General features: G+C 38.4%; 1 protein-coding gene across 6 annotated transcripts in view; it reads left to right on the top strand.

The window, feature by feature from the left end:
* KCNC2 (potassium voltage-gated channel subfamily C member 2) overlaps window positions 1-18,668 on the top strand; it is a 97,317-nt gene extending 78,649 nt beyond the window's left edge. The window contains exons 3-6 of one of the 6 annotated variants that reach the window (XR_003077280.3): window positions 8,104-9,034; window positions 11,434-11,601; window positions 15,534-16,480; window positions 17,533-17,586. Coding sequence is in view for 5 of the 6 variants with exons in the window: in XM_040651138.2 (XP_040507072.1) it covers window positions 8,104-9,034; window positions 11,434-11,601; window positions 15,534-15,670 (1,236 nt within the window). In the remaining variant the exon portion in view is untranslated. Of the gene's footprint in view, window positions 1-8,103; window positions 9,035-11,433; window positions 11,602-15,533 lie in introns of all 6 variants that reach the window. The other 5 variants (XM_015283032.4, XM_040651151.2, XM_040651138.2 and 2 more) reach the window with 5 other exon arrangements.
* Window positions 18,669-18,979: the final 311 nt, after the last annotated feature.

Raw genomic sequence — 18,979 nt, 5'->3', positions numbered from 1 at the left:
TAGTACAGCACTGAAGGTTTTTTTCTACTTTTGGCCCATTGAACCAAATAAAACTTTTTCATAAGAAATCATGGGTGGGGAAAGCAGATACTACCTGTGCAGTATTTCAGGTTGCCAGGTCCCAGAGCCTAATGTCTGCTGTGATGCTGCAGGCAGTGGGTAGTCTGAATGAGGAAAACCAAGCATGCAGGAAGGCTAATTCAACTCTGCACCCAATTCTGGGATTGGCTGAAATGGATCCTTCGTAATCTGCCTTCTTCATCCATTCAGTGAATTTTAGCTTCCTTTTGGAAGATGCTTTCTTAGTAAGAAGAAGCCACTGAATATCTGATACTAGACCCAGAATATGGATTGAGAATTCATTTTCTCACTTTTGCCTTGGCTCCAGGAACAACATCCATTGCTTTTTTGCAGCTGCTGGAAATAGTTTTATAGTGCGCAGATGTATAGTGAAGTTTAATGAATGAGTGGCTTATCAGTTCATGTAACCACACAGACATTTTCAATAAAGCAAGGTCAGAGTGAGCCTTGCTGGTTCCTTTTTTAAAAAGACGATTCCTAGAATATAAGTGCAAAATCTGGTTAAAAAAATAAGCACGGCTAGCTGTAAGATCTAGGATATTGCTGGGATAGTCACAGCTCAGAAAAACAGTAAGTAAAACAAGCTTGATAAATTCAAGTGGATGGGTAAGGGAAGCTTCTGGAGGCAGCATAATTGCTTTTTGATGAGTTCTACTCAGGCTGCAGGAGCAAAATCAGCTGGTGGGAGGTAGACTGTGTGTCAGTGTGAAATGTTTGACTTAGCTGCTCAATGGAACAACAAAATCAGGTAATTTTTGGTTTGCCTAGCGTAAAACCGCTCTGGTCATTTAGAAAACTGGTGATTCTGTGGAACGTGAGCTGACTAGGTCTGTAGTACAAACAAATGATGTGGGCAGCAGGTCAGCCGTGTCCCAGGGCCTCCCACCACATGCTGTGTGGCCCTACCACTGAAATGTGCTGTCATGTCTCCTCTCTGGTTGCTGAGCAGAGGTGAAGTGTTCTGTGCTGAGCGGCAGAGCATGCGTATGTATCACGTTAGGTTTGTAAATCAGTTATGAATCTTTCGGAAGATATATGTCACTTAAATGGAATTAAAATGCAGCATAGTTTGTAACTCTGGTTTTCTTTATGATTTGCTTCAAAATGTAGATGTGCGTAAGATTTGTTGAGTCAGATATGTATCTGTAGTGTCAAACTGCTGATTTACCTGACAGCTGAGAGAGACTTAATTGTGGAACTGGGTTTCTGAATAGGAAGAGAGGCATTCATAACCTTTTTATTTGTGCTCCAGCTGGTAATGAAAGACAGCTGCTTTTTAAGACTTCAGTAAGTGGGGAACGAACAAGCAAGCAAAGGCACATTTGTGCTCCCACTACTACCTACAGATGGTAGCCAGTCTTAACTGTAAGTACTCCTGTACTATAAATCTGTGGCATATTACTGTCTATCTTATAGACTGTTCTTACACAGTATAACAATAGAAGTACATTGATATATAGAATTTTTCATTGAAATGTGACTCTGTATAGAATTGTAGCAGCAGAATGTGAACTGTTAAATTGAATGCCAAGTAAAGAGTACAAATGAGGAAGAACCGTGCTAGGGATTTGAAAACAGGAGACAGCATTCACAGAATGAAAACTGAGATGTTGGCAAGAACTCTACCAACCATGGTGTGATGTTGGTTGAGAAATTATTCTCAGTGAGGAGTTTCTCAGGGAGGTTTGTGCTGTTAAATCTTTATGCTTATATATAAAAACATTTTAATGCTGATACTATACCCTATTGCCCCAAACAGGGTAAGTTGTAGATTTTTCCAGACATTAAATTAGCCATCTCTCAGTGCCTAATGCTTTATGTGTCAAGTTTTTGTTTTTCCCTTGAAGATTTATTTAAAATGGTTTGTCTGTATACGTTCTTTAATCTTTGGAGGGTGACAATAGGAGAGATTATAAGTGATGATGCAAAATGATAGTTTATTTGCCTTGAGTTTATATTTTAAATGCCAGCGGCTTGGTAAGTTGCTACTTGGTAGTAGCTATGTGGTTTCTTACTTGGTAGGCCCAGATATAATGGACTGAAAATGCATCACAGCATAAAAGTGTTTGTGACTTTTCCTTATCTATCTATTTATTTATTTATTTGAGAGGAATAGTAATTTTCCAAGGGGATCTTGAAACTACGGAGGAATAGCATCTTTGAGGAATAAAGAGGTGAAGACAGTGCTGGTCTCTTTGTGTAGGTATTGGAATAGCCTCCATCTGTGATGAGGTTTGTGTAGACCAAGCCTCACTGCTTAAATTTTGCTCCTCAGAACATTAAACCATACAAGGAGGTGAGGTCATCACGAGAGCTCATTCTGAAGTCACGTTATGATTTTAGCAGTCTCCTGATGACCGGATGAATTTAAACAGACGAAAGAAATCACTTGTGTTAAGAACAGAAATGAGAACAATCTGTCCAATCTAAATCTAGAGACAACTCTCTTTAAAGCTGGAAGTTATGTCTAATACTGTGATGTCATTCCAATCTTAATTACTGCTCATTGGAGTGAAGCATATCATGTACCTTATGAATACAGTTTCTTTTTCTGCTTGTATAATATCCACAGCTGAGTCATAGTTTCCTTGAACATCCAAATTACCCAAATTTACTGGAATTTTTATGGTTTTTTTCAGGACTGGTTTTATATGACTTAACTTCTACAAAACTTGATTAAAAAGTCAGTGCTGCACACTAGTTGTGACTGATTGGCATCTGTGACATTGAATTTCTTCCCTGTTTGACTGGGACCCACTCATATCGCACTAGAAGGATTCAGAAAGGAGCCGGAGATTTGAGTTCCTGAAAAAGAGGCTGACAGAGAATGTTATGTGATGAATACATGGAAAATATACAGGAACGATTATTTTCTCTCTTGGATTTCTGAGAAGAAAGAAAAAAAAGTAAATGCCAGATTATAAATTTTTATGAGAATGATAAATTTTGATACAACTACTTATAATTGCCTTGTTCTAGGGTTATTTTTAATGAAGACATAGCACTGATCAATTAGTCTTAAAAGTACATAAGAAGAAAAATTGTAAAATACAGTTTTGTAGTTAATATATCTGAATAAATCATTGCAGTTAGTGAAATTGGATGTGTTTAATGCATAGATTACTTCTATGGCCCGAGGATCAGAAGGAGGAATAAACCTAATTAATTATTTTTTCAAATAATATGTATTATTTTCTGAAATACAAAGTGTAGAGGCTTAATCAGTTGACATCACTGGAAATAATGATTGCATCTCCCAACTATGGAATATTTTTTTAAATTATTTTTCAAAATGAATATGATATTAAGAAAAAACCCTGCTTCCCTTGTAGGTATTTTCTTACCTAACAGATAAGTTGCTCTGCTTTCAGGGTTTTGTTTAGCATGAAAGTGCTGGTAGGAAAGTGAAGAACTGTCTGTGGAAAATCCCTCATGCTTTTTATGTTCAGAAAAAGTTAAGACGGTATCTTTTGTAGAGAAAGCATGATTTTGGTTCCAATAGAGGGCAGGTATTCAAAACTGGTTTCTTCAAGAAATAAAATGCAAACTTGCTTGTCCTCCTATGCTTGTATTTTTAGTTTAATTGAGACAGGGACTCTTTTCATTTATTATTATTTTTATTGGTATTACTATTTTAAATTTTCGCAACATGCAGGTATCAAGTTTCATAATATATTTAATGTGAAGATGTTTAATGCAACTTTTTTTTTTTTTTTTTAAGTCAGTTCCTTACCTGCGCTAGAGAATATTAAATGTTGTATTTCCAAGGGCTTATTAAATATTCAGTACTTTTCTTTTCCTGTAGTCAAGAGTGTGAAGGACAAGCTTTTTAAATCCTGGAATGCAACTCATATTAACCAAACCTTAAAAGTTGCTACTGAATACTTAGAAAATACACACTGCACACTGATGGGAGATGATGGAGGAGTTAAGATCCAGCCCAGAACATGTTGGATCTAGGCAGAAGATAGACTCTTACTTGCAAAATACTGACAGGTTATGAGAGATTTTATTCAAAACTTAATTATGAAACAAGTAAGGCAACTGTGACTACCAATCTGCATATTGGCCTCATCACTGACTGTGACCTATTCATTGTGCAATACTTAGATAATGTAGAAATAGCCTATTTTAGGGGTCAGAGAGGACAAACAAAGCACACCTTCAGTATGGAGTAATAAACGTGAGTCTTTTTTTAATGAATATAAATAATATGCCTGAGTATAAGGACCAATTTCCAGCTCTGGATCTGGTTTATTTAGGAACTGACAAACCTTACAATAGTCAGTAAGCCTCAGAATGTCTAATAGAAGCAGACATCACTGATAGACTTCAGAATGACTGATGCCAGGTGCTGGCTCTGTCACAGGGTGACACTGAAGTGTGCACCAGTTCCATCAGTTCCATCTCTAGGTCTGTGCTGGAAAGGAAAATTGGGCCAGTGAGCTGGATGTGTGGCCATGAGATGCTCAGTTCAAAAAAGAAATCATGGATACCTCCAACACATTATCCATGGGCGTCTGCCACTCATTCTGGATTTAAAAACTTCATCAAAAACAAAGTTGTAGATAGTTAATCCAGTTTCTGTGGACATTAGTAGGACTCAATAGCAGAACTTGGCTGGTGATCCTCCTGACTGGGGAAGCTGGGAGCTAGAATCTGTTCCAGTGTTGTCTGAAATGCAATACCGATGCACATAAACAAAATCGGGTGCCTTCAAAATGTGATCGCGGGGAATCAGAAACCTACTGAGACCTTTAACTGCTAAATGAAGAATGTTCTGCATGCTTTGTATTACATACTGAACATTTTAATTTTGCTTTTAACTGCTCTTTTCTGGCCTGAATGCATTGAACAATTATTAATTCAATTAATTTCAAAAAGGGCTTGTTTTAGTGTTTCTGGAAATGTCTGTACCACTATTATCTCATCTAGGAAAACCCCTTTCAGTGTATTGCTTAGTGTTATTTAATACTATATTAAGAAAATATCTTTATTAAAGTAAATATCCGAGGTTTCTTCTTCCACTGAGGAAAATTTTCCTTCTCACATTGGACACCACTGTCATTTCCTCTGGAGTCTCTGACTATAATATCTGACTGTAATACACTATAATGGTGTAAAAGCATCTTCTCATGAATGGGGTTTCATTGCTGTAGGTGCTCTGCAAGAACTGTCCAAAATGTCCAAGTATGCAGTTTAAAACAAAACACAGGAGGAGATATAAAGTGCAGCAAAACAATGAGTGTACTTGCTCAAAATGAGGTGTATATGCTCTTACATCTTATACATCTTATACATCTTATTTACATTGTTATGAATTGAAACCGTGGCATTATCAAATAATCTCACATTAACACACGTAATAGTGTTTTCTTGCCTTTCTTCAAAATAACTTATGATTTCCTCTAGGATAAGGGAATGGATTACTCAACTGATCTTGGAAACCATTGAAAGTCTTCTTCCTTCAGGGCTAACAAAGCATCATTGAATATAACTTCAGAGTTAAAAATTCCTAGCTGCTTTGGCAAGTGCTAAGTGTACTGTGGCCTTTCACAGTGTCAGTGTCGTGCGAAACAGAAGCAAATAGCTTGTCAGGTAGTTCCACCTGTAGTTAATCCCTTGCTGTTTGGCATTTTTTAGGAAGAATCTGAACCATGGTGGAGTCGTTTTCTGAAATACAGCCCCAAGATAGATGTTAATTATTTACCTGCTTCTAGATGCAAGGTCTTGCTGAATACACATTTAATCCCTTTATAACTGAGTTCTTGGTAAATTTGAATTTGGCAAGCCTGAATGTAATTTTCTGTTCTTTCCAGACAAAAAGCATTCATAGCTGCCTGCAGTCAGCAAAATGTTGCCACTGAAAGAGGTTGCCCAGTATTTTATCTATTAAAACTCCCCACTCAAATTGTAAACTGCAGCACTCCCATAACTTCAGTGATGCTCAATTTCCACACGTTTATTTGCTTTGTATCCTGCTGCTGTGTAGAAAGATGCTGGAGAATGCTGAAGTAGCATCCCAGGGATCATTCTTAACCCACCACTGGCTTGGAGTCTGATAAATTTTCTGTCCCTGTTAAGGAGAGGCTTTGCAAAGATCTGCCGAGATTAATTCATTTAGGCTATATAAATCTGGTTGTATTTGCTGACTCTGGCTGTTTCACAGAAACTGTATGTGTGGGGGTGTGTGTTGGTGTGTGTGCTGGTGCCTTGGTATAAGGTGAGGAAGAAATGAGCTATGAATGTGTAGAAATGTTGTAGTTTGAGCAGAAAAACCTCCTTGGTAAAAATTGGCCAGACAGTATAAGATTGTCTAGGCACCTAGCTTGTGCCTAGAAGCTCAGACTGGATGATGAGTGTTCATTTCAGTCCCTGAGTCAGTTCTTTTTGAGAGAGAACAGGTTTAGAGTGTTTGTAATTGAGGGGCATGGTAAAATAACTTTGCTTCATTGATTGAGGAAGGTACGCCAATAAATTAATAAGTTTCTCTCCTTCTTCTTATGCCTGCAGAGAAGCAAGATAATAAATATATGTCAGTAGAGGGCTGGAAGGATGTATAACACATTGCATTTTGCATTTTGGATTTTTCAGACTTCCTGTATAGGTACAATAAACTGTAATGATCAGGTCTGTGGCCAAATTCTGATACTTTGTTTGAACGTTCCTGAATGTAACCAGATGTTTCCCATTAAATGGTTGTGTGTATTCCTGCAAATGGATAATATATGTATTCTTCTAAACTTGATTTCAGAAATGATAACAAATTAGAGGGCTGAGTAGTCGTCAACCTCATGAAATTTAATACGAGTAAGTGCTGTACTGGGATTAGGCAGCTCTGGATCTAAGTACAGACTTGGGGATGAGACTGGAGAGCAGCCCTGCAGAAGGGGATCTGGAGGTTCTGGTTGATATCAAGCTGAATGTGATCCCGCAGTGTACTATGCAGCCAAAAGAGCCAACTGTACTCCGGGGTGCACCAGGCCCAGACTGCCAGCCGAGTGAGGGAAGGAGTTGTCCTGCTTTGCTCTGAGCTGTGCGGCCTCATCTCAAGCAGTTTGTGTGCCACAATATCAGAAGGACATAACATTATTAGTGTGCAAAGGAGGGCTACAAAGGTGGTGAATGGTCTGGAGGGCAAGATGTATGAGGAGCAGCTGAGGTCCCTGGGTGTGCCCCGTGAAGAGCAGAGGAGCTGAGGGGAGGCCTCATGGTGGCTGCAGGGGGAGCGGAGGGCAGCACTGAGCTCTGCTCTCTGTGACAGCAACAGGGCCTGAGGGAATGGCATGGAGCTGTGTCAGGAGAGGGGCAACTGGCAGTTAGGGAAGGAGTCTGCACCAGAGGGTGGTGGGCATGGAATGGGCTGCCCAGGGCAGTGGGCACAGCCCCAAGCTGATGGAGTTCAAGGTGCATTTGGTCAGTGCTCTTAGATAGAGGGTTTGATTTTGGGTGGCCCTGTGTGGAGCCAGGAGTTGGACTCAGTGATCGTTGTGAATCCCTTCCAACTCGTGATATTCTATGATTCCATGAATCTACATTTCTGTGACTATCCTGTGGTTGTGGATCATTGAAATCCAAAGGAAGCCTACCTTTTCAATGTGTTCCTAAGACATTCTGAGATGTTTGTCAGACTAGATATGAACTCCTGAAGTGTAGAGTCAGCCCAGTTTTCCCCTCTTCTTCAACAGCCTTAAATATTGCTGCAGCTGGTATGTATGTGGGCTGTTGATAAGAGGCCTTGATAGACTTAGCATGGATTTGAGATTTTTTTACCGCTTTTTGGAAGAGTTGTACCATGTTATTGTAGTGTCCATCACAAAGACTTTTCTTGCTCCTAGACTCCTAGGGTATGCTTGAGAGCTGTCTGCCACTCCTCTGTCCTGGATGCAAAGTTTTGTATGTTTGAAGTTGTGAATCACTTGAGCATGAACCAGTAAAAGACTGATAGTGAGCACTGATCTATTATTATTATTGTGAAAAGCCGTGTAGTTTTGATATCTCTTTTTCCTCTTTTTCTTTCAGTTTATCGCCTTCGCCTCCTTATTCTTCATCCTAGTTTCAATCACAACCTTTTGCCTGGAAACGCATGAGGCTTTCAATACTATTATAAATAAAACTGAGCAGGTTGTCAATGGAACAGAAACTGTACCACAGTATGAAATTGAGACAGATCCTGCCCTAACCTATGTGGAAGGAGTCTGCGTAGTATGGTTTACATTTGAATTTTTAGTGCGTGTTATTTTTTCCCCCAACAAACTTGAATTCATCAAAAACCTCTTGAATATCATTGACTTTGTGGCCATCCTGCCCTTTTACCTAGAAGTGGGCCTGAGCGGGCTCTCCTCCAAAGCTGCTAAGGATGTACTTGGTTTCCTCAGGGTAGTAAGGTTTGTGAGGATCCTGCGAATCTTCAAGCTCACACGGCACTTTGTGGGCCTCAGGGTGCTGGGCCACACTCTGAGAGCCAGCACCAATGAATTTTTGCTGCTGATAATATTCTTGGCACTGGGTGTTTTGATATTTGCCACCATGATCTACTACGCAGAGCGTGTGGGAGCTCAGCCCAATGATCCGTCGGCAAGCGAGCACACGCAATTCAAAAACATCCCTATTGGCTTCTGGTGGGCTGTAGTCACCATGACCACCCTGGGATACGGGGACATGTATCCACGGACTTGGTCAGGTATGCTGGTGGGAGCCCTGTGTGCGTTAGCAGGGGTGCTCACCATAGCCATGCCTGTGCCTGTGATTGTTAACAACTTTGGGATGTATTACTCCCTGGCCATGGCAAAGCAGAAACTGCCGAGGAAGAGGAAGAAGCACATCCCTCCTGCTCCTCAAGCTAGCTCTCCCACCTTCTGCAAGACAGACTTGAACATGGCCTGCAATAGCACACAAGGGGACATCTGCCTGGGCAAGGACAACCAGTTGATGGAGCACAACAGATCATCAGGTAGGACCCCACTGGAGATGCATGTCCTCTGAGAACGCTTTATAGACCAGTATGTTTGGTAGGGGTCAGAAAGCAGCCAGTCTTTCTGCCAGGAGAAGACGTAGCTCCCACCCTTCTCCCCTCCAGTGTTTGCGTGTGTCAGTCTCATAGAGGACAAAATAGTTATAGTGACATTCTCAAACCTCTATGTAGCTGGTCTATACAGTTTTGCTTGCTCTGTTGAGAATGCTTTCCTGCTGATGATATCAACCTTTTCTTTTGCCTGTTGTTTGTTGTGTTATATGGATGTTTCTTGTTTTTTCTGCATGACCGTGACTACTTGAGCAGCCACTGTGTCCCACTCTGTTGGACTCCATGGTGTTTTGCCTCAGTGTTTGTCTCTTGTGTCAGCTTTGCCTGTGCCACATCGTGGCCTGTTAAGCAAGATCCTACAAAGAAGCAGTCATTTAAAAGGAGCAGGTGCTTTACATCAAAAGCCCAGCACTCAAAGGAGATAAAGAGAAATTCTCTCTCTAGTTTTCTTTCTATTTGGCATTCTGTTTCCCTGGCTAGAAAAAAAATCTTTCATCTGTGTTAGATGAGACATTGCACGATATTTACTATTAATTGGATGATGATAGTAAAACTGATGTAGAGTTTTTCAAGAAAAATGAAAATGGCAGCCCCTGAAACATCCATGCTATTAGTGTTGGTTTTCATAATTTTTATTACCTTACTTCTCAGAGTTTCATGGAAGAGGATACTTTGTGCTAATTGCTGTGAAAACGTATCAAATGAGAGCCTCTGCCCCATATTCCATATTTCTTCAAATTAAAGGGGAATTTTTCTCTCTCAGTATAATTAAAACATTATTTTTAGTAGCAGGGATTTTTTTTGTTTGTTTGTTTCTTGAATTCATTCTTTCTTAAGCAAAATGCAATCTGATTACAAAGCTTACATCCCAGTCATTAGGCACCTGTTGGAAAGCTGATAATTGCTAATATGAGGGGAAAAAAAACCCCAAATCAGTACATGACTGGTGTCATTCAGTAAATGAAGTCTATTTTTTCTAAAGAGGAGTCTGGAAAATCAGTATCTGAACAATATCTTTCTTGGTTCTGTTGCTTTGTTGCTGAACAGCATTTATCTTCAAAGAAACTCAGTTTCAGTCTCTGAGTGAGTGTTCGCAAAGTTAACACAGCTTTTTGAACATCCTAAATATATTTAGGAGGATGGAAACCTTTGAAAGGACTCACATTGAGGGTGGAATATAGTTAGTTTTACAGTGCTTTGACTGATATACACTTTCAGACAACATCTTTAAAGTAATGATAACAGCTTTTTCATGCCATCAGGTCCTGCCAAAGGTATTCCAGAATGGAGGAGGCTCAGTGTGAACAGAGCAAAGAGACACTTTTTCTGTATCTGCAGCTTTATTTACAAGGTGGTGTAATCCTTGAAGCTAGATAAAAAAAACAGATACACAAAAAAGAAGTAATTTTAAAATGTTAACTTTTTGGCAGTGCCAGCAATCACACTGTATGTTCTGACTTTATTTCTGGTAGAAAACGCTATTAAAGTAACAAGGAATTGTGTGCAAAAATTTTAGGCTGAATATAGCCAGTGGCACTAAAAGTTCACAAAAGCACATGCTCAGATTTAAATGCAGAGGTAAAGCAGAAGCCAAAACCATGCCATTACCTGTTATGTGCTGTACTAGCAGAGATTTATTTCTTGAAGTGTGGCCTGAATCTGAATTAGTAGATTCTTTTTTTTTTTAAAAAATAGTCCTTGGGAGACCCAAATCAAGAGAGGTAAGAGTTTCAGTGTTTGACAAAATAAACCACACAGACAACATTTAATGTTGGGTACTTACAATGATAAGCTGTGCAAACATGATAGCAAGTACAGAAATGGAAACTAAATGTGCATAATGAAACAGGCTTTAGTGTCAAATATTGATAATTGAACCCTTCTGGGGGAGAGGTTATCTTTACAAAATGCTAAGTAACATATTCGAAGTAAAAATGACTAGCATGACCTCTTATTTAATAAAAAGGATATAAAAAATAGTAAATACATCTTTAAATATCTGAAACTGACTGTTTACAGTCTTCAACAGGCAACTAACTGAGCCTTGTTTTGCTTCTTTCTTATTTCATAGTCTAGTGGAAGCTTATGTGAGACTTGAAAGAAAATCAGGAAAGTCAAAAGATAATTTATTCTTGAATTAAAAAAAAAAAAACAAACTTTTTGCCATTTTGTACTGATTACTGATGAACTGCAATGTTGTTTTCTAATGATTTACCTTATAACTACTTTTTGAGTGATGGGAATATCTGGCGTTCTACATAAGCTCTTTGTGATGTCTCATTTCCTCATTCATTCTTGTCTGTAAATGGGCATGGTGCTTTAACCAGTGTTATCAGGTGAAGACAGTGCAGGAAGTGAGCAGCCACTCTCACCTGGTGAAAGGCTCCCTCCCATCAGACGCTCTAGTACCAGAGACAAAAACAGAAGAGGGGGAACATGTTTCCTACTGACAACAGGGGATTACACGTGTGCTACTGATGGAGGGATCAGGAAAGGTATGGACTTCTTTCATTAGATCATAAAGATCACTCAGCAATGTGCGTGTGAAAAGCAAACTTAGAGTAAAATGATGTGCACAATGCTCTTAGAGGAAAGACTGTACCACAGTGTATCTTTTTTTTTTTTTTTTTACTCCTAGTCATTCTTTTCTTGCTTTTCTTTTAAAAACTCATTTCCTTTAGTCTTCACGAGAAGTGCTTGATGTTTGACCTGCATTTCACTTGTGTCTTCATTTGTCTGTTACTTTTTATGGACAAGCCTACAATTCAGACTTTACTCATTCCACTACTCATCACTTGATACCATTTGTCACTCTGAAAGACAAATTAATTATTTAGTAACTTTTGATCCACACTTAATAACTTAGTAAAAATTACAGCTGAATAAATTATATTTAAAAAGTTGAAATACCAGAAGTAAATAACATTTTTATTTCTGAACACAACAAAGCGTATCAATGAGATGCTATTTAGATTTATTTCAAAGAAAAATTTGTATTGATAGTGCCACAAAACATTCCCTCTTTGTAATATGCTACCTAATGCTAAATGGTGACTGCCTCCCCCAACCAGAATTCAACTACAGTAAACGGCTCTTGTTCTTGCAAGGTTCTACTGTCTTACAAGTTGTTCAGCCTCTTCAAGCATAATTGCTCCCCTGTTCTACAGGTTTGGGTTTCCCTGGTGCCGTCGTAAAAACCTTTTGGCATTATGAGTCACCCATGATGTGGCCACCCAATCAGACCACAGTTGGCTGTGGCTGGAAAGCTAACCTCAGGGGATAACCCCAAAATCAGCAATGCCAGTGGTAGTCTTGCTTTTCCTTAGAAGAGAATTATTATTATTATTATTTTTTTCTGTTAAACTGTAGCAATCTTAACAGTTTACAATTTTTTCTGTTCTGTGGGTTCTTTGGATAGGTTTTTTTGTTTGTTTGTTTGCTTATTTTTTTTTACTAGCTGTGTCTACTGCAAATGTAGCTGTCCTAGCCAGCAGCAGATCCTAAAGCAATTCTCTTGGTTATTCTGCAAATGCTCTTTATGTTTCAAAAGCTCAGTAGGTTTAGCTTGTGAAGGCAGATATGTAACCAGAAATTGATGTTCATGGTGTTTGTAAAGAATATGGTTATCTCTGTGCACCTACATTTTACATATTCCTGCAAATAATGTTTAGATTAAATGGATTTTTTTTTTTTTTCACATGGATTTAGGACTCTAGTCTACTGAGTGTATGTCTTGCACTGTCACTTGGCAACTAGGATTATTTGCACTACCTTTAAGAGTAAGGCTCCAGTCTCTTGAGGAGGTCAGAAGCACCTGAATAATGCAGATTAGATTGCCGTGGCATCTTGCAAGACAAGGTTCTTGACTTCTTTTAGAAATGACAGAATAAAGATTTGAGTGTTGTTTATTTGGAGGTAACTGTTAACTAGAGCAGATAAAAAATAATGGGAGAAATTACCAATTAACTAGTAATTACATATTCATATGACAATAGAACAGCATATTTTGTACAGGGAACACATGGACATTTTCATTTCAAAATCTAGATTCAAGAGAAAAGTCATTGTTTTATAGTTTGCACTGGAAAAACTTGAGTTTTTAGGGCTTGAGTTCAGAACTGGCATATTCTCAATGAGAAATGTGCTTTTTGACTGACTCTAATGATAACCTTAAACTAGGTTGAAATGTTTTAGCCACTGGCTTTGAAATTTATTGTTTGCAGAGTAGGGCAACTAGCTGGTGAGCAGAAAATATTTTCAAGTAGCATACTTGAATTCTTAAATTCTTGAATTTAACTTATACATCAAGTCTACTAGTTTTTCACTTTATTTTCTTTCCCTTTCTTTCTTTTGGTATATCCTTTCTGTTTGGTTGCTTCCTTGATTGGTTCTTGGTTTTGTTCAATGATCATTTGTTCTGAGCTTTTCTGTCTTGGCACCTTATGTCCATTTCTCAGATTATACTGATTCAGTGCCGATCCAAACCCCACTGAACTATCTGGACATCATTGATTTTTGGTTTATGCCTCTATCTCTATTCATCTTGTATTTCTGATTTTCATTTTTTAGAAGTCCTTGTTTTCTTTGTCATCTTTACTATCTTCCTCTGTCAGTTCTTTCCTTTTATCATTAGAAAAGTAGCAGGAAAAATATTAAAAATAATAATAATAATGAAAAGGTTTCCCAGTTTCTGTGTGGAAAAAGCTACCTTATTCTTTTTATTTTGTTTTATTTTGTAAGCATTAAGTTTACACAGGAGGTTAAATACATACATAAGCAGTGTGCATCCCTTCTCTTCCCCTTTCAAGCACGATTCTCTCAAATCTGGGTAAATACTGACAGAAAATCAGAAACAGGAAACTGGATTTTAAATGTATCAGCAATCTGTGAAGCATCACAGTTCAACCTGCTCTTGCAATCTGGAGATAACACTGCACAATAGTTCAGCAGACATGAAGGCTGTACATGTGTTTTAAGTACAGGTTTACAGCACGCAATTTTCAGTAGGTAAGAAATATGGTAGTTCTTGTTATTATATATATTTTCATCTCTCAATAGCTCAGGACCTGTACAAACACAAACAGAATTACAGTGCTTCCCCCCAAAATATCTTGTTCTTGGGAGAACCTCAAGCGTGATTTTTTTTTCCGGAAGAACATTATTGCTTGTGGTCTGTTATCTGGAACCAGGAACTGTTTCAATTAGAAAACAGTCTGTTGACCTGCCATGATGTTTAGATAGATGTATTGTCACTGACACTGTATACTTTCTCTGGGAAAAAGTCTCAATGTTCCACAGCAGGCAATTTACGTAAGCCTCTTCACATGTCAAATGGCATTGTACTTTTTCAGGAAGTTAGGTAGTACCAACTGAAATCAATGGACTTCTCCTGCTTGCAGTGAAGCATGTATTTGTGCCCTTTAGGAGCAGCATCCCATCCAGCTTGATCTTCATTTGATTCTCCTTGCTGATATCTCTCTCCAGACCAATCTGCTGGTCCTTTCCTTCATAAGTAGAATTATTCAGACACTGTTGAAAATACTTGAGCGATGAGACTTTGAAGATTGTGAGGCAGCGGGAGCATAGCACTGCTTTTCTAGCATAGCCTCTAGAAGGTGAAAACAATCAGTGTGCAGCTAAAAGTAGGTAGCTGGAGCTCATGGTATGAACAGAAATGTCTGCAAGTGTGCTGTTCTCTCCAAATTGTGAGGCGTTATGTGATTGCCTCATTTAATGACTAATTCTTTACTATTTGCTTATGTGGATTAATATCATTTATTTCATCTCAGTCAGCTGGAGAAGCAGTACAAATTTGGTGATTTAAAATGGCCAGTCAGGAAGCATTTGAAAATATGTCAAACTCTGCTATCGTATTATAATTTAATAGTAGACACAAAGTCATAAGTTTAGCATTTGTGCAGATGGAGCTTCTTTCCATTGTATCATTCAATACTCTGCAGAAGTTATTTATGAACATTGATGCAATGTTGTGGTTTTTTTTAATTTCATTTTTTAAAGAAAAATATTTCTTTATTAGGAAGGTTATATCATTCTAACAGCTTTTATAGTCTATCTTAATGGGATTATGCTCAGTCACGTAATTCACCCGAAAGCCCTGTTGTGATCTTTAATCTTACACTCTGCACAGCTCTGCTGAAGCCAACTGAGTGGTACAGGGTGGAAAAACAGGCCAGACCTCTGATGTGGTTCTGTGTTTCATTTCCTGAGAAAGAATAGCTGCAGTATTTCATAAATTGTTTTATTCATTATTTTCTTCTGACAGTACTGCGTCTAAGTATTGAGTTCTTTTGCAGGCAAATTCCCTGAGTCCCAGATAGCTCCTTGGATTACATGACATTGTATTGTTTGTCTTTGTCTATTTTTTTTGGCTGAATTCAACTGATGTCTGTGCATTTTCTCATACAAGGCTACGAAAAATCTCGAAGCTTAAACAACATAGCTGGCTTGACAGGCAATGCTCTGCGACTGTCTCCAGTAACATCACCCTACAGCTCACCTTGTCCTCTAAGGCGTTCTCGGTCTCCCATCCCTTCTATCTTGTAAACCAGATGGCATCAACCGGCTACATAATATTAATTCAAATACTGTTTACCAAATATTGGACATAAATGTAGCTTAAACCATAGGCTCCAGAAATATGGTATAACTCCTGCATGATATAACTGTCAGTAGTTATAGAAGTGCCACCTGGGTAGCTGAAGAATTTTATCTTGGCTTTTGAAGATTATCTAAGGTAGCGCTCCTTATTTGATCTACTATATTGTCCTACTTTCCTGTGGCAATAAAAGGGCAGTTAGTGGATGCCATTGGACAGTATATTCAATAAATAAGCAGTTTTTCAGGGAGATTTACTTAAAATAATGTGCTTCCAACTAATTATCCGTCACTCCATTGAACCTCCATTTCTTGTGACTCTAATCCATTCTGAAGATGTCTGGAATTGTGTCTTGGTTGCACACAGTGTGACTTGGGTCTGCTCATTTGCATGGACCATCCTGTCCCCATCACCTGACAAGCCGTGTTGCCGATCGCGGAGACCACAGAGGGCTCTGGATGTGTGTTCTCGCATTGTAACATCCTGCTGAAATGAAAGCACTGATAAACTGGTCTGCATGTGGGATTGTTTTTTCTTTGTTTAACCTTTTCCTTTAGTTTTTAATGATCTACTTGTTTATAAATTGTTTTATTTTGTGATTAACTTACTTGGTACTGGATTACTGTATCAGAGTTCTGAATGTCTCCGGTTGTTTGCACACAGATAACTGCAAAGAGGTTGTCATTACTGGTTACACGCAAGCAGAAGCCAGATCTCTTTCTTAATGGCTTGGGGAAGGCACAAAACATGCAAGAAAGGTAAACGCCATCCAGACTTGCAATGTTAAGCTAGCAAGTGCTGCTTGGTACTGTAGTCATTTCTCTACTCCAGGGTTCTTCAACATTTTCAGAGACTGAGTACCAAGTAAAATTGAGAAGATTACTGGGGGCTTTTTATTTTTTTTGTACCACTGTAAGAGAGTCATAGTTCTCAAGTGGGGTTTTTTGACCAGATTAATACCTCTGGCTCATGCGCTTTGAAAAATTCTTCAATGTTTTTTAAGGTGCTTTGTCCTGTGTGTTGTTTGTCTGTCTGTTTTGCGACCTGTCTAATGTATTCTCCATCTGTCTCCATAAAGCACAGAGATACTCTTAAAATGCCCCCTTCTTTTAAGGCTAACTAAGGACATTTTTCTCCTTTTCTCTCTCCTTTTTTTTTTTTTTCATATGTGTATAGATACATAAATATATTTTTCAAGTGCAAGTTAATATTATATAGACTAACTAACTCAGAGTGAGCACTCTGAAGATTTTTAGAGTGAGATTTAGTAACAACTTTACAATGCTGACCTGTTGCCTATTGCATCAGTCCTCCTCCTTAGCAACCAGCATTCCTTACAGTTCTGAAACTGTATCTCCTCCAGTGGCTTTTTCATTCAATATGAATCTGTGTTTATGCAATGGGACAAATGCAATAGCACATTTGATGTTCTGGGCTGGTGAGGAACTATTACCCTAAAATACAGAATATTAGAATTACATAGGGGAGACTGTAACTACCCAAATTGCAAGAGATCCTTGAGATTGTTGAATAATCCCTGACTGTCATGTTTTATTTTTTGTTAGGGCAAGAACTAAAAATTATTGTTAACCATGTAACATGTTCTTCTGTATATAGCCTAGCCCAACAGCATGACCTGCATGACAAAATTCTTGTACAATAATATATTTATCAGAGCATACATTTCTGATATTTAGAGATGTACATTGATTTAGTTTTGGTAAAATATTGTCAATAGAGAGATAATTGCAAACAGCTTTTAGCAAAGGAATTAATATAATATTTGGTGCTGCTGTTATATTAACTACAGTGTTGTACAGAATTTATCATGGATTTTTGACTGCTGAAAAAGGGACAATGGAATTTAGCCATACCAAGGACTGTACTGGAAAGAGACTGCTGCTGCTGAATGGGCCCTGATAAACAGCTCACGCCTTGAGGAGGTCACTGAGGCTTTACATGGGAAGTAGAGCTTGTTAAAGAAGATTAAAGACTGCTCATTATTACTGCTGCCAGAGGAAGGGGTGATTAGTCACTGTTGATGAGTCAGCTGTAAATAAAACGTGTGTGCATGGAATATCAGTTTTTATCTATATCAAGGAAAGCTGAATTAAAGTCATCATTGCTAAGGCTCCATGCAAAGACCCACACCCCTGTGCGTATTATTCCTGGTTCCTGCAGTAAGTTGTGCTGTGGATCATACAAAGACACACACTTAATAATGATAGTGATGTAAACTACATCTGTCTTGACTTCTGTCATAACAATGGTATTATTTGCAAAGGTCACAAATACGATCAGAGTAGGTTTGCATAAGTTCTTGCTTTCTCAGTTTTCCATAAGCTGTATTTGTATGAATTCTAGTGTACATGCCAAATCCTAACTTTACTTTTCACTTTAATAAGAGAAATGTGACTGCAGACAAACATCACCAACTTTGTTCACAGCACACAGTCTTCTTTCATTGTTACCTCAGACTATAAGTATTATGAGAAATAAAATTCTGGCAGCAAGAATATTTTGTTTTTTTTTCTTTTTCTTTTTAATTCAAAATGTTTCCAACCCAACATCAGTAACTATAAAAGATGTACTTAAAATTATATCTAAAAAATGTATATTTTACATAAAAGAGATATTCTTTGATCAGCTACTTTCTGTGATTTTTGTGGTAAATGGATCTAGTCTATTCTATGTTTATGAGGCTTTGTAGTGCTACGATGTGGTAATTATGTTCTCTCCACCCTATTCAGTGAGAAATTCTCCAGAATATGTTTTGTCACCCTGGTGTCCCAACTGTAGGGACCCGTCCCAGTCGTGAAACTCTGTATTGTGGAACTTCTGTGAACATGTCAAGGTGCATGCACAATCCTGGTGGAAACCAGTGGCAATGTAATATCTGAATTGGAGAATAAAAGGCAAAAGACCTGGGGAGGAACTTGGAACATATCATCTGAAGTGGCTCGTGCGCTTTCTTTAGCTGTATCTGTCCCTTGCCTGCCACTGGCCATCCCAATTCTCAGAGAGTTTCCTGGGGCACATGAGCCCTAATTCAAAGACTAGCATGAGCTGGCTTCTAAACCGCTTTAAAATCTTCCTTCCTGATAATGACCCCCCGCCTTCTTTGGAAGTTGTAATCGGTCTCGGTATTATTGATCTCAAAACAGTTCTATTGCGTCCTGGTGTGAAGTGAAACTAAAAGGCTGATACACGATTACTTAAAGCTTCTAATGAAATACCATATTTGGGGCAATCCATGA

Source organism: Gallus gallus, chromosome 1 (genome assembly GCF_016699485.2).
Source record: "Gallus gallus isolate bGalGal1 chromosome 1, bGalGal1.mat.broiler.GRCg7b, whole genome shotgun sequence".
In the NCBI taxonomy this organism is placed as follows: Eukaryota; Metazoa; Chordata; class Aves; order Galliformes; family Phasianidae; genus Gallus; species Gallus gallus.
Note: the sequence above shows the minus strand (reverse complement) of the source record. Positions and strands in the feature narration are given on the sequence as shown.